The 22,791-nt window shown below is 56.7% G+C and overlaps 8 protein-coding genes across 8 annotated transcripts; 4 read left to right on the top strand and 4 right to left on the bottom strand.

The window, feature by feature from the left end:
* Positions 1-41: 41 nt before the first annotated feature.
* On the bottom strand, positions 42-452 carry VDAG_04462 (amino-acid transporter arg-13; the record flags this gene model as incomplete). Its single annotated transcript, XM_009650909.1, has 2 exons — positions 42-290; positions 345-452. Coding segments are annotated over 2 exons (357 nt in total), but the record flags the coding sequence as incomplete, so codon positions are not given.
* Positions 453-1,572: 1,120 nt separating this feature from the next.
* VDAG_04461 (pre-mRNA-splicing ATP-dependent RNA helicase PRP28) lies at positions 1,573-3,624 on the bottom strand (the record flags this gene model as incomplete). The annotated part of the gene is made up of 1 exon (XM_009650908.1): positions 1,573-3,624. The coding sequence occupies one exon, from the start codon at positions 3,622-3,624 to the stop codon at positions 1,573-1,575; it is 2,052 nt and encodes a 683-aa protein (XP_009649203.1).
* A 602-nt stretch (positions 3,625-4,226) lies between these two features.
* On the top strand, positions 4,227-4,842 carry VDAG_04460 (uncharacterized protein; the record flags this gene model as incomplete). Its single annotated transcript, XM_009650907.1, has 3 exons — positions 4,227-4,618; positions 4,679-4,739; positions 4,795-4,842. 3 exons carry the CDS (start codon positions 4,227-4,229, stop codon positions 4,840-4,842), a joined length of 501 nt encoding a protein of 166 aa, XP_009649202.1.
* Positions 4,843-9,454: 4,612 nt separating this feature from the next.
* On the top strand, positions 9,455-11,107 carry VDAG_04459 (uncharacterized protein; the record flags this gene model as incomplete). Its single annotated transcript, XM_009650906.1, has 4 exons — positions 9,455-9,467; positions 9,531-9,928; positions 9,987-10,384; positions 10,444-11,107. The coding sequence occupies 4 exons, from the start codon at positions 9,455-9,457 to the stop codon at positions 11,105-11,107; spliced, it is 1,473 nt and encodes a 490-aa protein (XP_009649201.1).
* A 777-nt stretch (positions 11,108-11,884) lies between these two features.
* Positions 11,885-13,576, top strand: VDAG_04458 (eukaryotic translation initiation factor 2 subunit gamma; the record flags this gene model as incomplete). The annotated part of the gene is made up of 3 exons (XM_009650905.1): positions 11,885-12,399; positions 12,482-13,468; positions 13,546-13,576. 3 exons carry the CDS (start codon positions 11,885-11,887, stop codon positions 13,574-13,576), a joined length of 1,533 nt encoding a protein of 510 aa, XP_009649200.1.
* A 631-nt stretch (positions 13,577-14,207) lies between these two features.
* Positions 14,208-15,971, bottom strand: VDAG_04457 (uncharacterized protein; the record flags this gene model as incomplete). Its single annotated transcript, XM_009650904.1, has 4 exons — positions 14,208-14,918; positions 14,971-15,383; positions 15,452-15,838; positions 15,902-15,971. The coding sequence occupies 4 exons, from the start codon at positions 15,969-15,971 to the stop codon at positions 14,208-14,210; spliced, it is 1,581 nt and encodes a 526-aa protein (XP_009649199.1).
* Positions 15,972-17,496: 1,525 nt separating this feature from the next.
* On the top strand, positions 17,497-19,720 carry VDAG_04456 (nuclear pore glycoprotein p62; the record flags this gene model as incomplete). The annotated part of the gene is made up of 2 exons (XM_009650903.1): positions 17,497-19,473; positions 19,532-19,720. 2 exons carry the CDS (start codon positions 17,497-17,499, stop codon positions 19,718-19,720), a joined length of 2,166 nt encoding a protein of 721 aa, XP_009649198.1.
* A 186-nt stretch (positions 19,721-19,906) lies between these two features.
* Positions 19,907-20,803, bottom strand: VDAG_04455 (uncharacterized protein). The gene is made up of 3 exons (XM_009650902.1): positions 20,555-20,803; positions 20,316-20,447; positions 19,907-20,208 (listed from the first exon to the last, which is right to left on the bottom strand). The coding sequence occupies exons 1-3, from the start codon at positions 20,683-20,685 to the stop codon at positions 20,169-20,171; spliced, it is 303 nt and encodes a 100-aa protein (XP_009649197.1). The 5' UTR covers positions 20,686-20,803; the 3' UTR covers positions 19,907-20,168.
* Between the last annotated feature and the right edge of the window lie 1,988 nt (positions 20,804-22,791).

The following is a 22,791-nucleotide window of genomic DNA, read 5'->3' as shown; positions in this document are numbered from 1 at the left end:
TAGAGCGCTGCCAGCGAGAGGGGCTCGTCTTTGGTCGCCACCCCCGACAGGTAGATGGCCTCTCGGCCGAGGCGCTCGAAGAAGAAGAGGCTGCTCGTCTCCGCCGCCGCGCCCACGAGAGGTGCTGTGATGCCCCGGTAGAGACCGAGCAGACCGTCGGCCTTGATAGACTGGCGGAAGCAGTCGACGGGACCTTTGTAACGGAGGGGCAGGTTGTCGGGCTGGGATTGGAGGCGGACCTTGACCGTGTCGAAGGGGTATTCGATGTATTTCCCGATAACGCCGGCAGCCTGTAACATCCGTGTTAGCCTTTGAGCAGTGTCATGGTTCGCGAGTGTCCTTACCGAGCCGTATACAACATCTTCCACGGCTTCCGCCGCGGCTGCGCGGGCAGTCACTGGCACGACGACTTCGTGTTGAGGGACTTCCATAATGCCAGCCGTTTTCTCCATGGCAAGAGAAAGTGTGCCACCAGATTTCCCGGCTTGACGCCCTGTGACGAGAGGGTAAATAAAGCGCGCGCTTCTCCGGGCGCCTAACGAGGGGGGCGGTGAGGAGGTTTCGCTTCGAGGGCGGCAGGAGGGGTCGAATGCACACTCGTCGAACAGGCGACCGGCAACGCCCGATAGCCCAAAGGCCTACTCAGAAAAAGCCTTGAAGCCTTTTGTCTATCTCAATCGTCGTTGAGTTGTGAAGCTCGTGGCTTCGCGGTTCGTCGAGGGAAGGCGCGGGGCAGAACGGTCTGGGAGTCACGCCAGCCAGGTGCGAAGCCGATACCGGGGTGGTTGGCGGCGAGAGGACTGATGAGGCTGAGGCGACCTCTCGCGGCGGGAGGGCCAGTGTTATGAAGGGGCGCGAGAGTGGAAAACACCGAGATACCTCAGACCCATTGCTTCATTTGACAGTGGCAGGTTGACAAGAAGGTGGCACGCTGTGTGTCGATTTTTTCCTTTCAGGTGCAGAATTGGGCCGTGACATCAAGCGGCGGCGATAAGATTAGATAAGATGGATCACAGGCGACTCTTCAGGCCTGGGCGTCGGGCGCCTTTTTGGCGTTGCGGGGTGGTTTTGGCGGACACCGCCGATACGCCACACCAAACCCATGTTCAAGGCCGTCTGATCATCTCGGTACTTCTGACAGCTCGGCCGGAGAGCTTCTCGGATGGTCGGATATCGACGTATCGAGCATCACCGCTACTTCAGACCGAGCAGGGGCCGGAGGTTTAGGGCAAAGGCCCGTGATGGTGGCTTATGGATGCCAAGGAGGTTTTCGTCGTGCTTGTGCGTGTGAATAACGCCATCACCTGGCCGTTGAAGGCTTCGTCATCGAGGCTGCTGCTCGGTTCTGTCAGTCTACCTGTCTCGCGCCCGGTCAAATATATACCTCTCGTTTTGGTGCACAAGCATTCCTCCTATGTAAGTACGTCAAGTGTTGGCAAAACGGGACAGGCCGTAGGAGAGCTACGGGATCATCACCGGTCCAATGCCAAAAAGACAGACAACCGTCGCATTCAAGTTCAGATCAACCAGCAACGTGGAATATCATGGTGGGAGATCCGGGTATCAATTCATCTATCTATCCGATGACTTCTTGCTGTACCCCTTCTGGGGCCTTTGCTGGGCTGCCTCATGTCTCCGCAGCTCCTCGGGCACCTTCGAGATGGAGCTCTTCGTGAGGATCTGCTTCATATCGTACATGAGATCCGAATCCTCAGGCCCAAGGAAAGTGATGGCAACACCACTCTTTCCAGCACGACCAGTACGACCAATGCGGTGCGTATACGACTCAATGTTAGTAGCCATGTTGAAATTGACGACCAGCGAAACATCCGCAACGTCGATACCACGACCCGCGAGATCCGTTGCCACAAGGACATCTGTCTGCCCATTACGCACAGATGCCAGCGCGGCCTCTCGCTGCTCCTGCGTCTTGCTGCCGTGGAGGGTAACGGCAGAGAAACCCATGTGCTTGACGTCGCGTGCCACAGCATCGCAGTTCCGTTTGATGTTGACGAAGACGATGATGGGAGGCGCGAAATCGCCCGAGGAGAGGATCTGTTGCAGCCGTTTCTTTCGCTTATCCTCCCCGGAGACGAACTCGACGCGCTGTTCGACTGTGTCAACAGCTTCGCCGATGTTTCCAATCGTGACAATAGCCGGTCGCCGCAGGTATTTCTTGGCGATCCTCTCAACGATGCTAGGCATGGTGGCCGTGTACATCATCGTCTGTCGGTATCGATCCTTTCCTCCCAGGTAGCGCTTCATGAGCTGCGCGTTCTCTGCCTCATCCGTGTCAGGCTTCTCGTTGGTAACCGGTAGCGCGTCCAGAATCTTGTTCACTGGTTCCTCGAAACCGAGATCAATCATTCGATCAGCCTCATCCATAATGACATAGCAGCACTGTCCCAGAACCAGCAACCGCCGCTCGATACAGTCCACGAGTCGGCCAGGTGTGGCGACGATGATCTCTGCTCCGTTGCGCAGGGCAAAGGCTTGCTCTTCCAATGAGTGACCACCAACGATGCTGACAACTCTGAATCCTAATGGCGTCGCAAACTTGTTCGCTTCAGATTCGATCTGCTGTACAAGCTCTCGAGTAGGCGCTAGGATGAGGCCGTACGGTCCGTCGTTCTTGTTCATTTCGCCTAGAGGGGGCAGGTCAGAGATGTAGACCAGTAGCGGCAGCAAGAATGAAGCTGTTTTTCCGGAACCTGTGACGGCAACACCGATCAAGTCCCTCGCCTGTAGCGCGATTGGAATAGCAGCTCTCTGAATAGGCGTTGGCTCATTGTAGCCAACTCGGTGGACGATGTCGAGGAGACGACTAGGCAGACCCGACTCGTCCCAATTCCGCATCGGGTTCGGAATCGCACCGCCTTTGGTCGCGATACCGAAGTCCTCCTTGAAGATTCTCCAATCACGGGCTGTCATCTCGTTCAGGGCCTTGTCTGTCCATCGCTTTCCGAAGCCGAAGCGTTCTGCTCGCTTCCTGGCCAGATCGCGACTGTTGTACCACTCATCCATGAATCTTTGCGCAAGCTCGGGTCCATCCTCGCCGTATTGCTCTTCGATCCGCCTGGCGCGACGCCTGGCTGCCTGCTCGGCCTCTTCCCCGAAGTCGTCACCCCCGCCTATCCCGGACAATGACACGACCTTGCTGGTGGTGACCCGCGGCGCCAGCTGATCATCCTTGAGCGTCGTGTCTTCGCCTTCGTCCCAGTCGAACTTGAACTCGGTCGCCCTTTTGCGCTTCTTCGCCGCAGAAAAGCTAGAGTTGCGGTTCACCTCGGGGCCCAGGTAGCGCTCGCGCAGCTGTTTCTTTTCGAATTCCTCCTCGGTCATCCTAGCATCACCTCCCTTCTTGGACGCGCCCTTTCCATTCTGACCAGATCTCCGGTCTTGTTGTTGTCGTTCAGGCGGTCGGTCTGTATCGTGATCGCGGTGGTTCTCGGCAGGCGCATTTGCCTTCTCGAGCCACTTCTTCTCGGATTCGGCTTTCTTTCTTGCATCCTCTTCCAGCTTGCGCCGCAGCTCTTCAGCTTCGTTTTTCGCCTTCTCAGCCGCCTGACGCTCACGCTCCTTCTTCGGAACGAACCGTAGCTTTGGCTTTTCGGGGAGAGGCATGGTGGGCGTGGGGTGCTTGAAGGTTCTATTCGAGTCGCTTGGGAGGTCGGAAAGCCTTTGGATCGGAACGCAATCACAGTGTCAGCTTGTCCTGTTAAATCTATGACAGGCTTTTTAGTGTGTCATGAAAATCAAGGAGAAGAACGACAGAGGGAGAGGTGACAGCGCAGGAAGCGAGCCTTGGGTATTTGGTGTTCTGACCTTGAATGCTTAGGTTTAAAGGTTTCCAAGTTGACCATGCACGGGAAGGATTGTGCAGAAGTCCAGGCTATTGAGCATGCCTCCCGAACAGTAGAGTCTAACCGAACGACGGTCTAAGCGGTACGTCTGCCAGTCGGAGAATCCCGACGTGGAACGAAACTGAGGACTCGTTACAAATAACAGAAGTGACGACAGTGTCGAGGCGTGACAGACAGTATGGACACTCACGTCCATGAGCAGGAAGATGGGCCCACTTTTTGTATGTACGTACAGGGGTCCATACAGCTCCAAAATTTGAATCGCGAACCGATTATCACCCGCGAGCTTCCCCCGATTCCAGCAGGGCATCCATCGAGACGCCATTGCCGAACACACGCCCACACACTGCAATCGACGCTACGATGGCGGCTTCACAACCGTACGCCCAGCTCGCGAAGGCGCTTCCGGCCCGCCTGCAGCGCTTCATCGCCCGGTATCCCGCGCCCTCGATCCTACCTGCAGGCGCCACCCCCGAGACCTTCAAGACGGGCTACCAGGAGGCCAGCGCAAACCCCTTTTCCCGACAGAAGCACCCGGTGACGGGTGTGTGGCACGAGCCCGTATACTCTTTGCGTCGTCAGGCTGAGCTGGTGAAGCTCGCGCGCGAGCACGGCGTTGAGGAACTGCTGCCGCCTACCGTCAAGGGATCAGAGTACCAGCTTGCCCACCGGGTTGAACACGGTCTGAGGGTCAAGGGTACGGGTGTGGGACAGAAGGTCAAGGGTCATCAGCACGAGAGGATGGTCATGCCAAGGTATGTAATAACCGTGGTGGTGATTATGCTGTTGATGGAGCAGGCTGACACATTCAATAGAATGGAGAGGAGGAGAAACGCCATGCTAAACATGCCGGACTTGATGAGGCAGTGGAAGAAGGTGAGTTCATGGTGCGGAGTTGTATTTTCGGCGGATTCTAACACTCTCCAAACAGGTCGGAAAGTACAGGTGGAAGAAGTTCCCCAAGTCCGTCAACGGTTGAGCCACGAAACGACCCCAGATCCAAGGATCTGTGTATACAAACTTGTACAATTTTCATCAAGCATGGAAAGAACATTTACTTCAATCGTGTGTCTGTCATTTGCACTTCCGGTGATCCACGCGTTATGCTACGATATTCGGTGAACAGCACAAACAGCGTTGACCGAACTATCGATCAAGGAATGTGTTATTGTGTCCGGCATGTTGGATCTTCCCAAACTTGGTGAAGTAATTGGCCATCTTACAACGTCCCAGAGTCACTGTCTCGTGTTAAGGCCTTGAGTGCTACTCGGGAACCGCCATGGACCACTCGGCTATGTGTACAGTGTCATGCGCAAACGTATCTTTCGGGCTTGATTGAGTGCTCCCGTGCTGCCTGCCCAGGCTCAGACTTCGTCCAGTTCAAACTCAAGTCCAAACTCAGTCACCATGTCTGTAAAGTTCAGGTTGTCTTTCGAGCACCTAATCCTGGAGCGGGGATTTGGCACTCAATGTGAAGGCGAAGAAAAAACCCAAGTTCTCCATTGTTGTAGGAGAATGTCCACTGGTCTTATTTGCAACACAGGTACCGAAACTCCGAGGTAGCATCCAGACAAACTGAAGGACCATGGTCTAGCACAACATACAATAAAGAGCAAGAGACTTTATACCTAGGTAAGGATCTCCCAGCTGTATCCGCCTTGGACATCACGTGATAGGTGACGGGCTAGAGCATGGCTCACATGTGAGTAAGAGTTGGCACACTATCTTAGATTTGCTATTGTACTTTGGAAGCGGCTTGGGCGATGGAACTTGGCTGGTCCGTCGAGACGGAGCAACCTACGCTAGCACCGCGACTTGATCACTAATTAAGCAGGTGTCATTGCTGTAAGCTCACGCCTTGGCATTTCGCAATTACAACATGATAGTCATGATCCTTGAATGTCAATCAGTATGACAACATAAAAACTTGCCCTTGAGACGGGAGCCATGTGGATTGCACAGTTGTGTACCTAAGTCGAACCGCTAGTTTTGCCCCAGGGCTGAGTACCTACCTAGACTAAGGCAGGTCAGGTAAGCTGGAGCTAAAAGCAGCAATGGCCCATAATCCGCCCAGGGCGCATGGGGCCAGTCAAATCCGTCTTCGAAGGTCACTCACATCACAGCACGCCGCTGGCTCACAATGAGCCACTCGCCCTCACATCCGGTTGCGACAGCATCTAATTACTATGAAATACTCGGTATTTCTCCGTCGCTATTGGACACGGAGCGAAATCAGCAAGCTCAGTTGATCAAACGCGCATACCATCGAGCTCTTCTTCGGCATCACCCAGACAAGGCAAAATCCGAGTTTGGAGCAAGTGACGGTTCGAAAATCAGTGTCGGAACATCCACAGCGTCTGAAGTGGCCCACTTCACGATTGATCAGATCACAAACGCCTACAAAACACTCTCAAGTCCCAGCTCTCGCAAAGCGTACGAAGCGCTGCTGAAAGCTGCTCAAAACAAAAAGGACCAGCAAGTTTTCCAGACTGGAGTGGAGAACGTCGACCTTGATGATCTAGAGTTTGACGAAGAAAAGGATGTTTGGCACCGCAGCTGCCGGTGTGGGAATGATCGGGGGTTCCTTCTGGGCGAGGGAGATCTCGAGGAGGCTGGAGAGATGGGTGAGCTCTTGGTTGGTTGTCAAGATTGCAGCCTCTGGATGAAGGTACATTTTGCAGTGATGGACAACTGAAGAAGTCGACGGGAGGATTTCATCCCCCCCGAGAATCAAGTTTTGCCTCTCATGGCAGTGACAGGCTCTTCACCTATCATGATTCATAGCCCAAGGCTTGATACCAGCATTTTTTTGCTGGTGCGATTGGGTCATTGAAAAGGCTTGTCGGCATTCTCGAGGCAAGGGATACATGTGATTTCGATATCAACTTGCAGCCCTAGTCGAAGCAAAGTCAACGACAGAGGATTCAGGCTGAGATGAGACGCGATGATCAGTAGCAGTGGCCGATGGCTGGCTTACCACTATCCTAGGCAGGACAGCACAGATATCTCTTGACAGTGGTGGTTAGGCCAAGAGTCGTCATTTAGCCATTAGTCGGTCGCCCATATGCTTCAATGTATGTTTCGTGCATCGGAAGGTAGTATCTGCTCGGTGAGGCGTAATCTCTACAACCGAACGATGGCGCAGACGATTCGACCGACCAATACGGCGCTCGAGGTAGTGGCAAGACTTTGTGTGGTTCACTGGTCACCATCAGCCTCAACTTGTGGTCACCTGATCAACGTGGTACCAATAGGTCATGGAGACTATCGCGGTATTTCAGGCTCCCTGGCGGTTGCGGCGGCGCGGTGCAAGCAGAATAAAAAATCACCGGTAGAATGCATCGGCACCACCATGACGTTGATAGGTACATGTACCTACAAACTGGCGCGTGGCCTCTCGTGATCATGGCCGTTCGTTGGTTGACCTGTGCCATAATTAGCAATGTGGTCGCAACGGCTGACAGACTGGTGGCGACAGTCGAGCGCAAGGTCTGGTTTGTGCATTATGCAGATGGGTAGGCACACGACCTTAGGAAGGGTGTGGTGCTCGAGAGTCGCTGATGAGCTTCGGTAGGCGGTCCGCGCGGTGCCTCGGCGAGGCTGCTGCTTCTTCCCCGCTCCCACTTGCCTCTACCTTACCCATCACACACCTTACAAAGTGAATTTTCATCACACTGTCGGAGGTGGTGCCTTGCTTGCTTGGCTTGGCCATCACTACCTGTACTTGCTGGCAACCTCGATCACACAGCACCAGCTCGGCGCACAAGAAACCTATTTCTGATGCCACGCCTCTACTGTATCGACGCCGACCGGCAGGCTCGGGTAGTATCAATGATCCCACACACTCGAGTCTGACACTGCACGGCAAGAGGGCAACGGCGATCAGCTGCCCACGTCAGATTTTGGGTTGCGACCTTGTGTTCCCAGCAAAAACCAGAATGGAGACAAGGCCGCGTGGTTGTCGCTCGCTGGGTTGCGCAGACTCGCCATGTCGCCACCCGTAACTTGCTGAAGCATCTCGAACCGCCGCCAGCAGACCTTCAGACAAAATGAAAGCTTTCGAGGAGCCGTTCGAGCCGTCAAACAGACCGAACAACTCTCGAACCAATCAGTCAGAAGGCCGGAGCGCGTACATGCAGAGGAGCAAGAGGGACTTGAGGGGGAAAGGCCCCAAGACAAGTGTCGAGGACCAAACTCCAAGCGTTATTCTCTTGCCGCCCGACCTGCATGTGGCTGGGTCGACATCACACTGCTCAGGGCTCCGATTGGCTTCTTGTTTGCTCACCACCCCCTGTCACCTCAGCATGTGGCACTCAGCAGGACTGCACGGCGGCCAACCTATCACATCTGCACATCACGCATCTTGAGGGTGGCAGGCGGCAGGGTTATTGACCACTGATCCCCTCAACGGGCCCGAGTTGGCGCCGGAGCTTGTAGAGCTTGTTCAAACCGCTGAGATAGCGCCCTGCCTTGTCGACTTGTCTGCCCAACCACCTGTCGCTCTCCCGCCTCAACACCCGTCCGCCCCCCCTCCCCGCCTCTTCGATATTCGGGGGTCTGGTTCCTAGGCCCAATCAACTCCTTTCGTTGCCCTGTCGAACCATGCAGGTCTCTGCCTCGAAGACTGCCAAGTGCCAGTGAAGGACCCTCGAAGCTGCACTCTGTACTTTGGACGGGACGAATGCTTGTACAGCTCCTCTCCGGAGCCTGCTTCGCGGTCTGCCTTGGTCTTTTTCTGTCTCTCGCTCTGTCTCTCTCCCACCTTCCCGCTGTCTCCCCATTCGGACTACCGTTTGACTTGGGTGGTTGTGTTGGTGGCATGCCTCGCTTCCAAATATACACTCGTTTCCCTCTTCCCCTCTCGTGAAGACCTCTCTCTCTCTCTGTCGCCCACATCGCTTCGTGACACCCTTCAGAACTAGTTGCAGAAGGCTCTATTGCGCGGGCTGCCTGTTTCGCCGGCGCTGCCAAAAACAGCTCTGCGCTCTTGACCAGGCTGTCCGGGTGGTTACCCGCCGCTAGAGGTTTTGGTGCGGTTTCCGCAAGAAACCTCGTCCCTGGTTTCCAGAGCTCGGCGCTTCGAAATCGACCTCTCTCAGCGCCTATTTCCCATCACAGCCGAATCACTGCCCTGGAACTGGGCTATCACCCTAACAGACCCTGCTCCTGCTCGCGCCATTACTCCCCCGCCCACGCTACAGGTAGGGATCCCATTTGCCTTCTGTTCTGCCGTTGTGCCACTTACACGCCGCTCATCCTTCCCGTCTAGACACCACCTCCTCTAAGAGTTGGCTGCATCCGCTCAAAACCAACCTCGTCCCCATCTGAGCCGCCCGTTGGAAGTCTTACCTCCCTCCTTCCTTCGATAGCTGGTCTCTCACAAGTCTGATTTCCTATTGCGCCTCAACTGTTCTCGCCGCCCCGTCTCCAATTCGCACGTCCCCGTCCTGAAGCCTCAGCCTGTCTTTGTCCAACACTAAACCCGGTGCTTCGCATCGCCCTTTGATCCATACGAAAGGACCAAGACGCTTGCCTTCGGGCTCTTTCTCTGCCGTGTTCCTCGTAGTGGCGTCCACATTTCACCGCACAACATGTTCTCTCAAGGTTCGTCTTTGTCCGCAACACGGCACATGACGAATTCTAGACTAACAGTGTTGGCCTGCATAGACGACAAGAAGCGGCCTGCCGCACTCAACTTGACGCCAAACCGCTCAGCATCCACAGACTCGTCATCTTCAGGCTCTTCTCTTAAGCCCCCTCGCACACCGCGTTTCGCTGAGGCCACTTCGGTTCATTCTCCCGTCGAGGCGCCCCTCTCACCTTTTGCACCTCATGAGAGGTCCGAGATGGCTCAATCCCAGCCTGGCGACATTGGCTTCGGCTACATCAACAACCGCGAATCCGTCAACGTTCCCATGACCCCCAAGACGCCCCTCAAGAGCGCCATGCGGGTGCCCGGAACTCCCGCCAGGAAGTTTGAGAACCCGATGAGCCCAACATTCAAGGAGGAGGAATTCCTCGACAAGAGGGAGTCGCACACTAGCAAGGCCCAGCGCCGCGATCTGGTACGTCTGTGCTATTATCACGCTGGTCGTGCGTCATCACCTGCTAACTCGTCCACAGAGGATAAAAACTCGAGTCCGAATGGCCAAGTTTGCTCTTCGCGGTGTCAGCTTCAGCTGTGCCCTTATCATCATCTCGATGCTGTCTGCCTCCTTCTCGATTTTCAACGCAACAAGATCGCTGCCAGCTCAGAGTGGTCTGCCTGCCTGGTCGGAGAAGAGCAAGATCTGGCCTCAGATTCTGATTCTCGTCGTGGCCGGCATCTCACTGCTCGGATGCATCATTGTTTTCGCTGCCTACTGTAGAGGCGGGCATAAGAGGGCGGAAAAGGTTGCGACGTACTACACCATGTTCGCCATCGGCTGGTTCATCGTCTCAATGATCATGTGGGTCATTTCTGCTGGCATCTTCCAACACCAACGGAGCTCAAGCGCTGGTCGCGACATGTGGGGTTGGAGGTACGTTTCCCCAAAACATCATGTTCGACGTTGTGACGTGCGAAACTAACTCGTCGTAGTTGCAAGGAGAACAGACGCGCTGAGCTCTACCAAGACAAGGTCGACTATGCTCTGGTCTGCCGCCTGAACAACTGGGTTCTCATCTGCATCATCATTGAGGTCGTCATTGAGATCATCGCCATCTCGCTCTACAGCATCGTGTTCTATCGTTACTACACCAAGCGCCGCCTTACCAAGTCCATGGACATGCGTGATAGGGCTCGCTCTGACCTCTACCTCGCCCAGCTACGCAGCCAGTCCGCTCCCAATACCCCCGGCCTCAAGTCCCCCGGGCTCTACTCGCAGTACGCCCTCTCCCCGCGCAACCCGGAAAAGACGTTTGCGTCTCTCTCGGCCATTGAGGAGCAGCAGCCGCAACCCACCTTTACGCCGGCAGCACGCTTCGTCGAGCCTGCCTCGAGCTTCGCTGGCCAGCAGCAGTCCACCTTCAAGCTGCAGGCACCGCCAGTCAAGGCGCCTTCGGCAACACCCAAGCTTGGCGGCGGTAGCTTCACGCCGACCTCTACAACGGCCCCTGCTCTGCCCACGCACCCGCCTTCGCCGCCGCAGCCTACCTACAACGAGCATGCACATGCCTCGGGCGCAGCGGACGAGCCCGTGTACGACGCTGTGCCGATCCCAGGGGCTTACGCCGATGCGCCTGTGAAGGGGTATGGTCGGTAGATGGTGGAAAACTGGGTGACGATAGAATGACAGTGTTTTTGATTTTCTTTGTCTGCGTCAGCTTGCTGGCTGGTGCATACACCCCTCCCTTCATTTAAGGCGATTTCTTTTTTGGATCGCACTATATACCATCACGGCGTTGAGGATCATGGAAAGAGTTTCCTCGACGGTGGATTTGCTGGGCTGGCCTGGGAAGGTTGGGTACTCTAGCACTCTGAAGTAATTGTGAATATTGTATAAATGGAGGACAGAATTGTGAAAGGCAGTTTCTGTTGATGAAGATAACAAGACTGCAAAGTCTGTCAACATCTGTTTCTTTTCAACATCTGTTTTTTCTTGAAACATTTACACAATACAAACGATTGCAGGGCTCCTTACAAGGGAAATGCACCAAGAAGACAGTGAGACGACGAGCAAATGCAGCACGTAGGTCGTGGGTCTCGCGGGGAAGCACACAGTGAGGGGCAACGATCCTTATCGGACCTATCATCCCCAATCAGGACTAGCGTCAGAGTCACACTCAGGACTGCACAACTACGAATTTTGATGTGCCAAACGAGGCGAAATCACTCGGAGAGCGAAGGCACGTCAAGCTCCACGAAGAACCACTGCGGCCAAAGTGCTCCAGTCCGACCTCTCGGTGTCCCATCAAAACAACGTCCCGTGCAAATTACACCCACCTTGCCCGGCCAAATTTCTCCCGCGACCACGCGACCACACTTCCTCCTCAACAACCGACGGACGACCCCGCCAAAGCAACGACCCCTAACCGCAATCATGGCTTCCGACGACCCCAAGTTCGACGACATCGAGTCCGAGTCCGACTCTGGCGAGTCCAACATTGACAACCACGGCGAGGATGAGCAGGAGCTCAAGAGCGCCCTCAAGAAGTCCTCCAACCCCGTCACCGCCGAGGCGCCTGCCGTCCAGCGCCCGACGCTGCCCCCTCAAACCGACCCCAAGGATCTCGACGTCAAGACCCTGAACCCCCTCACAGCCGAGATCATCGCGCGGCAAGCGACAATCAATATTGGCACCATCGGTCACGTCGCTCACGGAAAGTCTACCGTCGTCAAGGCCATCTCCGGTGTCCAGACTGTTCGTTTCAAGAACGAGCTGATCCGCAACATTACCATCAAGCTGGGTTACGCCAACGCCAAGATCTACCAGTGCGACAATCAGGAGTGCCCTCGTCCCGGATGCTTCAGGAGTTACAAGAGTGAGAAGGAGGTCGACCCGCCATGCGAGCGCGAGGGTTGCGAGGGCACCTACAGGCTGCTGCGACACGTCTCGTGAGAACCATCCCCCCGGAGCGCGACCCCTCCTACATGTCGCTACAATGTCATCACGCTAACCCGACTCGAACGCACACAGCTTCGTTGACTGCCCTGGTCACGACATTCTCATGAGCACCATGTTGTCAGGAGCCGCCGTCATGGACGCCGCTCTTCTGCTGATTGCCGGCAACGAAACCTGCCCTCAGCCCCAGACGTCCGAGCATCTTGCTGCCATTGAGATTATGAAGCTGGACAAGATCATCATCCTCCAGAACAAGGTTGACCTGATGCGTCCCGAGGCCGCCCAGCAGCACTACCAGTCCATCCTGAAGTTCATCCGTGGCACTGTGGCCGGAAAGTCGCCCGTCATCCCCATTTCCGCCCAGCTGAAGTTCAACATTGACGCCGCCCTCGAGTCCATCGTCAACACGATCCCTGTGCCCGTGCGCGACTTCACCATGGACCCCCACATGATTGTCATTCGCTCCTTCGACGTCAACAAGCCCGGTGCCGAGATTGACGAGCTCAAGGGCGGTGTCGCCGGTGGCTCCATCCTGCACGGCGTGCTCAAGCTCGGCGACGAGATTGAGATCCGCCCCGGCATCGTCACGCGCGACGAGAAGGGCGCCCTCAAGTGCACGCCCATCTTCAGCCGCATCGTGACCCTCAACTCGGAGTTCAACGAGCTCAAGTACGCCGTCCCCGGCGGCCTCATCGGCGTCGGCACCCGCATCGACCCCACCCTCTGCCGTGCCGATCGTCTGGTCGGCTTCGTCCTCGGCCTCAAGGGACGCCTGCCCGAGATCTACAGCGAGATCGAGATCAACTTTTACCTCCTCAAGCGCCTCCTCGGTGTCCGCACCGCCGACGGCAAGCAGGCCAAGGTCGCCAAGCTGGCCAAGAACGAGGTCATCATGGTCAACATTGGCTCCACCTCGACCGGCGCAAAGGTCGCCGCCATCCGCAACGACGCTGCCAAGCTCATCCTTACGAGCCCGGCGTGCACCAACATTGGCGAGAAGGTCGCCCTTTCCAGGCGTATCGAGAAGCACTGGCGTCTCATCGGCTGGGCCACCATTGCTGCGTGAGTCCCCCCCCCCCCCTTATTTTTTTGAAGCGGTTTCTGTTGTGTGTAATGTGAGACTGACGTACCTTGTGCAGCGGTGTTACCCTTGAGCCCAGCACGTCTTAGGCTGATGAGCAGACGATGGGGAAAATGGGAGACATGAGACCATGACTACGGTTACGGATCGCGGTTTAGATAGCAGATGGGCTTAGAAGAAAAAAAGGCCATCCAGACGATGCTGTTTTGACTGATGTTACATTTTGCTCTTCGTGATGTGAAGGGACGTGGTTTGCAGGAGCACTTCGATCATGAGGCCTACATGCCTTGGGCATTCTTGTCACATGAAAGCAGATGGTCCAACTCGACGAGGGAAAATAGGTAGGTGCTTTGATCCTGACCACGGCGACGGGCTCAAGACAATGCTTCCCTGTGATCACGTCAGTAGCCATGCTTGTTGAGGCCTCGAGACACCGCGTTGGATCGTGCCCTATTTCTAGAAAGGTTTCCAGCTTGCACTTTCAGGCAGTGGTGATGAAGCATGATGCAGCATAATGGAGCCAAGGTAGAGTACGTTCACGGCAGGCCTGAGAGAACATGCCATACAGAAGCATCCAGACGCTCATGTACTGCCGAGAGACGAAGGGCACGCATGGGTATATTATTCGGCTCGTAACATGGCGCCACAGGTCCTCGCCAGATACCGCGCCCAGCCCTCGACATGTCCTGCCCGGGACAGCCTGTTCAGGGGGGCCGTCGTCTATTTTCTTGTCTTCTGCGCATGCTTGACCAGATTCTCAATGACAGCTTCAAACGCCTCCCTGTCGCCAATCTTCTCGTCCGTCTTCTTCGTCCAGTGCTCCAGTACCTCCTTTGCCACGTTTTCCAACGCCTCCAGCTTCCTGTTATGTGTCTTCAGCTCGTCGTCCGTCATGCCGTTGAGAGCCTCCTCCGTCGTCGTCGCCAGCTGCCGGCCGGCGACGAGGTCCAGCTCCGGTGTCGGCGGGGGGGCCTTGCGCTGGCTCATGCTCGTCGGGCGCTTGGCGTTGCCGCTCGAGTCGAGGCTGGTTGTCGAAGCGTTGGCCTCGGACTGGCGGACGCGGGAGACGGAGCGTGATTCCGACGAGGTGCGGAAGGAGCCGTTCGAGGTCTTGCGGTGCAGCGATGGGAGGATGAGCTTCTTCTGCTTCGAGGCCGGGAGGATCTCGTCGAGATCGACGGGGACGCCGAGAGAGACGAGGAAGAGGCGGCGGATTCTCGAGCGGATCCAGTCTGGGGGGGAAACTGGCGGGGGCGCCACGAGCTGTGACCACAGAGAGGCGCTACGTTCTGAAAGGAACACATTGTTGTCCCGGGAGAGCGGCGGCAGCGTAGGGAGGTCGAGTTCAGCTGGGGGGAACAGAGAGTGGAGATAATTGTCGAGAGCGTCGGACATGTCTTCGCCATCCAGGTCATCAAGATCAGGTATAGGCTGCATGGCAAGGTTAGTCGCGTGTACGCCCTACTGAAACGATGCAACTTACGAAAGGTAACGTAGCCAGCGGCACTGCTGGGGGAGGGGCACGCGCCGCTGGCTCTGGAGACACTTGAGTCTCGGCCTGCTGGAAGCCGTCCTCAAAGTCGTCGAAATCGGCATCTTCTCCGCCTTCTTCGAAATCATCGAAATCATCCCCAAAATCTGCGTCGTCGTCGCCGTCGTCATTCTCGTCGTCGTCGTCGTCTTCCGCTTTCGGCGGCGGCACTTTCAATGCTGGCTGTTCCGGCGTTGCGTCTGTAGACTCTGTGGCTTGGACCAAATATTCGGAATCTGCCGCAGGCGCATTATGGGAGTCTAGAATTACAGTGTCTGGCGAGCCGGGCGGGGGTGAAGATGTATCAGCTTGCTCGACGGCCGGTGTTGTGGGAGCAGACACGTCAGCCGCAGGTACGGGGGAGTCTACGGTATAGGAGTGAGCAATCATTGATTCATTTCTTCATAAGGAGAACGACTACATCATTTCATACCGGTACTGTTGGATTCCTCAGTCTGGCCATCTGGCTTCACGACCACGTCCGCATCGGCGTCAGCCTTCCGCTTCTCCAGGAACTCCTCAGAGTGCTCTCCAGTGGTGCCCGAAGACTCCTCGACGACAGTCAGGGGGATCGGCTGCCCGCCGGGGGAAGTGGTGGGCGCGCCGTCATCTAGAGCCTCCAGCTTCTTGTCCTCGACCAGGGCAATCTCATCAGGCTCGGCGTCCTCCTCCCGCTTACGGTACGCTTCTGTTCCTGGCACCTCGCCGTAGGACGGCTCGTCGTCAACCTTCTCTACCCTCGTCTTCGGGATGGGTGACTTGGGGGAAGTCTCGGGCGCGGACTGGGCGTCGGAGAAGTGATCGTCGTCAGAAGACTCGGCTGGAGACAGGGTCAGCGCTTGACGCAGGAAGCGGGGGGTGGGTTGAGGTCAACGGGGCATACCCAGGTCTTTGGCGCCTGGATCAGCCGTTCCCGTCCGCTTGGGTGGAGTGAGGTTAGTATGGTCCGCCATAATGGTGGTGGTGATGCGGGAAGCAGGTTGGCGGTCCCTGGTGTGGGCTCAAGCTTTGGGGTGCTGCGATACAGGGGTCCCGACTTGGGCTCCGCTCAGGCGAGGCTTGGTTGCTCAAGGTGCTCCAGCTTGCAGCGAGGGGGGTAAATAAGTTGGTAAGGCTGGCGGGGAGGTTTGTTTCTTTTAGGTGGCGGGCTATGTTGCAACAAGCAGGTAAGGAGAGCTTCAGTCAAGTTCCAGAATCAGGTCGTCCTCAAAGCTTATTAGGGTATCTACATGTACATCAAATGCACGTCGTCACAGGTCTGGACCACGACCGCCAAGAAGGAGCACTGAACGTTGTCTGGGCAGGATGCTACACAGTGCCGACGCCCCTCTCACGTCACATGATGGCACCCACCTTGGATGGGGTTGTCAGACCCAGCTGTCGCCGGATGGCATGTGGATGCGCCTGTCCAACAGTCCAATAGTTGGTGGGTATTTATTGATCTGTACGTCCGTATTTACAACCAGGGGATAACACGGGTAGAATCTGACGAGTGAAAGATCTAGTTAAGGCTCTACGGGTATTGGAAACTTCAAGTAGAGTGCGTATGGACCAGTAACCTGCACTCGGCCCATTCACGTAGGTAGGCCTGCAACATGGCGGTTTGGTGAGGTGGCCTTTTCCTAGGTTACGAGCATCTCGGTAATCTTTGCGGACTTCGTCAGGAGACGACCAGAGCCGACTTGGATCTAATTAAGGCATGATAATGCGAATGAACCCAGGTGTTGAGTGGTCGTATACAAGGCTGTTTTAGTAGGTAGGGCCCATGGAATACATGCACCCATCAAAGGCATTTGGTCGCATGCCTCAGCCGCCGAGTTCTCAAGCAGCAGTTTTCTCAGTAGAAGCTAATGCCAGACGCCACTGTGCCACAAGAAACCAGTGTACTTGCTTGTAAAGCGTCTAGTCGCTTGTTACATGTTGGTAAGAACAAAGGCGAGGTGACAGACCCCTCCGACAAAAGGCGTCTCCCCGTTCCTCTTGTATTTGCCAGCTCTACCCAGCATAGAAAGACGCAATTAATGCGAATGGAAGCCAAATCCCCTGCAAGCTCGGTGGTTTGTCTGATGAAATCTGAAGTAAGCTGCGTCCCAGTTGTTGGTGGGTGGAGCTCCGACACAGAAGCACGGTTGTCCCACGTGATCATGATTGGAGCGAGCAATCAGAAATGGGACCTGCAATAGCAGCAACATAACCAAAAAAAAGCTACCAACAATCCCCAGCTCTTCTTCCCTTGATAGCGACTCCCGAGCTGCGCCCATAGCACTACCACACGCTTCCGACTTCCGATTTGACGTGGTCGATTCCTCAATACAACTTCGTGCAACCATCTGCGACTCGATGCGATAGAACCGACGCGCCCATTCTACAAGCTTGCGCCCAAGCTAGCTGGCGACGCGTCCCAGCACCTCGCTACCCTCTCCATCTTTCTCTCTCTGTCTCTCTCCCACATTGCAGCGACACAAGCCGTAATCCACAATGTCTTTCAGTTTCGGACAGTCGAGCTCGACGCCAACTTCGAATGGCCAGGCCAACCCAACCACATCGGCACCTGCCTCTGGCGGCCTCTTTGGAGCTGCCAGCGGAACTCCTAGCTTTTCCTTCGGCAACACAGGCACAGGCTCAGGCGCAAGCACTCCTGCGGCCGGCGGTGGCTTGTTCGGTGGAAACGCTGGGCAGAAGCCCGGTGGTCTCTTCGGCAACGCTGGCGCAGCATCTACTACCCCTGCCTCAGCACCCGCCGCGGGAGGACTGTTTGGCAAACCTGCCGCTCCCGCTGCCTCGACAACACCTGCCTCTGGCGGCGGCGGTCTATTCGGCAACACTGGCTCGACGACCCCTAGCACAGCTGCTCCGGCTTCTGGAGGCCTTTTCGGCGGCGGTAGTGCGGCTCCTCCTTCGACTGGCGGCTCGTCACTCTTTGGCGGAGGTGGCGCCGCGGCGGCAACCGCGAAACCGGCCGGAGGACTTTTCGGTGGAGCCAATACAGCCAGCGCTGCTCCCGCTGGTGGACTCTTCGGGGCTCAAAATACCAGCCAGGCACAGACGCAGGGTTCCACGGCGAGCCCTGCCCCTGCCCCTGCCGCTGGTGGCCTCTTCGGTGGCGGCGGCCTGAAGCCCCCCTCAACAAGCGCGCAGCAACCCGCTGGTACATTCCCCTCGCAAGCAACTCCCGCCAAGAGCCTGTTCTCTCAGCCATCCACAACGCCTGCCGGAGCACCGCCGGCTGGCGATTCGAAGCCTGCAGCTGGAGGTCTCTTTGGCGCTGCGGGTGGCAGCCAAGCTAGTACCCAAGCACCAGCAACAAGCCAGCCTGCGGCTGCTTCAGGAGGTCTCTTTGGAGGTGCTGCCCAGGCCGCACCCGCTCCCAAGCCAGCCGGAGCAGCAGGACTCTTTGGAGGTGCAGCGACGCCTGCTGCCTCATCCGGTGCCGGTGGCCTGTTCGGTGGACAGAAGCCCGCTGCGCCAGCTGCTTCCTCTGCTGGAGGCTCTTTGGAGCTCAAAACGCAGTCTGCGACTCCCGCTACCCAGCCGGCCCCAACCAGCAACCGCCCGGAGGCTTTGTTCGGCGCCAAGCCTGCTGCGGCCAACCACACCCCGCGAAAATCTTGCGCCAGCAACGTCGACTGGCGGGTGGTCTCTTCGGTGGTGGTGGTGGTGCTGCGACCACATCTGCTGCTGCTTCAGGTGGACTGTTCGGCGCGAAAGACCACCGAGGCCTCGTCTACCGCTACACCCGCCACGGCTGCTCCTGCATCGTCAGGTCTCTTCGGCAACCAGACATCGTCCACCGCCCAAGCTAAGCCGGCCGCCGGCGGCCTTTTCGGTGCTGCTGCATCGACGCCCGCTTCCACAGCGGCGCCTGCGACGGCAGCCTCGACTGCGCCAGCTGCTGCCGCTACCACCGCAGCCGCTGCTGGTACCTCCGCAACCCCCGCCGCGTCTTCCGGCAACGCTCTCGGCGCCTCGACAACAGGACCTACTTCGCAACTACCACGCCTGAAAAACAAATCCATGGATGACATCATTACTCGTTGGGCGTCGGATCTCTCCAAGTACCAGAAGGAGTTCAAGGGTTACGCGGGTGAGGTGTCCGACTGGGACTTTACCCTGGTCAATAATGGGGAGAAGATCCAGAAGCTGTACCTCAGCACGTTCGAAGCTGAAAAGGCGAGCCACGAGATTGAGCGACAGCTCCTGTCGGTCGAAAGCCAGCAGGACGAGCTGGAGGAGTGGCTCAACCGCTACGAGGGCGAGGTCAAGGAGATGTTCTCGCGCCAGATGGGCCAGGGCGAGACCCTCGCCGGGCCGGACCAGGAGAGAGAGCGCACGTACAAGCTCGCCGAGAAGCTGACGCAGCACCTCGACGAAAAGAGCCGCGATCTCTCCAAGATGGTCAAGGAGATCAACGAGATCTCGGGCACCATGAGCAAGGGCACCAAGCCCGAGGACCCTGTACGTCATGTCGTCGTGGTCACTATCGCCTTGCGTCAGCTAGCTAACGAGTTCACAGCTGAGCCAGATTGTCCGCGTCCTCAACGGACACCTCACACAGCTCCAGTGGATCGATCAGAACGCGGCAGCGTTGCAGGCCAAGGTGTCGGCTGCGCAGAAGACGGGCAACAACCTAGGCAGCCAGTACGGCGCTACAGAAACCGACGCAGCAGAGAGCTTCTACCGCTCCTACGTGGCCCGACGGTAGAGGGTGACGTCATGAAGAGGAGTGGGCGACAGATAGTATGCATGTGAGCTCAGGGCTAGGAATCGGAAACCAAAGGGCGCAAGGTATGGAAGAGGGAAAAGCACACGACACACGAGATCAGTCGCGTCGAACCCCCACCCTTCTGAACACATCGAGGGGGGTTGGTGAGCGCTGCGATTGGAGATGCTTTTGCTTCTGCATTATCATTTGTACATGTACAACTAGCTGGACAGTTTGGTAATACCAAAAGTGGACGCAATCTGTTTCTGTTTCCATGCGGTACAGGGCTGCTACCAGTTTTAGCTTTCACAAGCGTTAAACGCCCCCGAGCCAAGAATTCAATTGATGTCGTCCTCCGCGTCGTCCGCCGACTACACAACAGCGCTACCGTCTCTGCATCACCAGCATGGTTGCCGAGTGAAGCGCGTGTTGATCGATGTCAATGTTCCTAGTTCTTCTCGCCGCCCTGGTCCTTGGTGATGTCGTCACTGTACAAAGGGGAAAAAAAAGGCAAGGTTAGCAAGGTCTATCAAACAGCATCCGTCGTCGACAGGGAGAACTGGAGATGGGTTTGTGTCATTCCTTGGGCACGAACATGTGGTCAGCGAGCTGCTGCAGGTGGGCCTGCTGCTCCTTGATCTTCTGCTTCATCTCCTGGAGCTTCTCCTTCTCACGCTGGCGGATGGCGTAGTCCTCGGCAGCCTTCTCGCGCTGCTGGAAGGCGTCACTGTCGATGGCGTGTTAGCGGGATTCGCAGGGTGGTGCAGGTGGTTCGGAGAGGGTGTGTTGAGCAGCAAGGCGGAGGTTCACAGCGCTGCTTTCACGAAAACATACCCTTGGCCGCCGGTGCTGCGGACGGAACCGAGATCGCCGTCAGCCATGGCGCGAGCGGTGGTGGTGAATGTGGCTCGGGAGGCGAGGTACAGAGGGGCGCGGATGGCCTTGGAGGTGACGGTACGAAGCATGGTGATGGATGTGGATTTGGGAAGAGATGGGCGAAGGCGGGGGATTGGAGTTCTTGAAGGGTATCTGCCGCGAAGGGACAATGGTCGATTGGTCTGTTTGGAGAGGATGGTTGGTTGTAGAAGAGCAGAGGTGGGTGGGTGGTTTGGGGGGAGCTGATCGCCGTGTCATCAGTGAGGGTAGCCGTATTCAGTTGCTTTAAAGCCCATTGGATGCAGGGGTAGGCTGCCGGGTGGGAGCTTGGGGCAGACCACAGCTTGCGATAATGACGTACCTCGGTTTTGGTGGTTGTCGGGTGCACTCGCAAGTACCTTCCTAGCGTGCAGGGGCGGTATTTCTCGGGTTCGGGGAACAGGGCTCTCGAGGCATCAGACCACCTTCTTCGTCACTCCCAGGCTGGGCTGGGCGTGTGCTGCCCTCCAATTCTGGGGGATCATCTGTAGTGGGCACGGCATGTTTACGGGATTCTACAGGGCACCATTAGTGGAGATGCTCTCAACGGAAGCCTCGTGACAGCTGGAATGCGGTGGGGTTTTTGCGGTCGTCAGGCAATTGTTGCATGCAATTGAGGCTTCGACAGGTGTTTCTCGCCCGTGGCCTCGATACTCCCTGCCGTCTTTGTCATGTGGACAACATCGACAGGTCTGTCTGCTCGACACGATATCGGCTTCGACAATTCACACGCTTGTGGAGTGACGAACAACAGCCTGAGGCCTCATGACGGTCTGATGCCTCACGATGGACTTGATGGATGCCGTGACAATGGGTCAATGCTGACGATGGCCGCGGGCCATTCTGTGCGTCCCACGCTCATTGCACTGTATAGCTGTTCGACCAGCCCAGGATTACACTCGTCATTTGACAGCCCCCGTTTGGTTATGCAGCACAGGCTTGACAGGATGGCTTCATCTCTGTCTGAGGGATCTGGTGCATACTCTGCCCAAGATGTCAGATGCACCAAGGAACATTTTGTGCCTGGTCTCACGTTCGAAGATCCTCCGCCCGCGGTGTTCGCCCGTCTATGAGGAAGCCCACTGTTCACGGGACAGCCACTGTTCACGAGACAGATCAGGGCGCGGCACGACGCTAATGAATGGGTGGGTCACTGTCTGAGCTGAGGCGTCGATTGGGGAAGAGTAGGAGGCAATCGACGCCTAGCCGCTCAACACCAGGCAAAGCCGTTGATGAATTGTTTCAGAAGAGTGCTAAGCCCAACGGCGCACCCAGATGAAAGAAACAGGACACTTATTGCCGCTTCATCATGGGGTTGAGCCAAGGTATATTTCATGATGGGAAAGACTGCGAGATGCCAATACTGCTAGTGTTGATGCTCGATCTACCTGTCACTGAAGGATTGCATGCATGCATGAAACCGAATCTCAGTATTTAGGCGCTGCAATCGTGCCGTTTCAAGGAGAAGAAAGACAGGCAGGCATGAATTGATGGACAAGGTGCTTCGGTGAGCGTCAGGGAGGCCCAGCGGGCTGCCTGAGCTTGAGCCTGCGCTGTGCTGCCTCACCTCACGGGCGAGCCTGATATTGAAGTGACGTCGACTGCCTAATGTGCAACAAAGGGAACAACAAAAGGAAAGTGCTCCTCGGTACCATTCACGCCTTTCCCTTCTAGATTCCAGTGCGCCCTTACGGAAAGAGGTACGTGACAGGGACCTCCTTCCCACGAGCTTCACGTGAGTCCAGTGAGGCAGCCATTCCCCTTCCAGGGTTAGGTAGGTAGGTACGTCGACCAAAACATCCAGGGCACCTGGCACACCTTGCTTCCACCCTGAGGCAGCAACAGGATTGGTGCATCCCTCGCTGTTGCTTGCTACAGTCCGGGCCACTGTAGTGGACTCCGCGTGCTGCCCTGCGCCCTCCTCTAGCCCCCCCCCCCCCCCTTTCCCCTGGTCCCCCCCCTTGGGCCAGAGCCCCAGAACCCAAAACCGGCCGAGTTCCTCAAATTTTCATCACCCCCAGCTTTTTAACAAGTCCCTTCGGCCACCCGCCAAACGGGAAAACCGACCCAACGAACGCAACCCTGCCCCCCTTTTACCCCCAACACAAAAAAAAAACCTTCCCCCCATTTTTCCCCTCAGCTCCCCCCCCCACTTG

This window comes from Verticillium dahliae, genomic scaffold (genome assembly GCF_000150675.1).
Source record: "Verticillium dahliae VdLs.17 supercont1.7 genomic scaffold, whole genome shotgun sequence".
NCBI lineage: Eukaryota > Fungi > Ascomycota > Sordariomycetes > Glomerellales > Plectosphaerellaceae > Verticillium > Verticillium dahliae.
The sequence above is the reverse complement of the archived record's forward strand: the minus strand, read 5'-3'. Positions and strand labels throughout refer to the sequence as shown.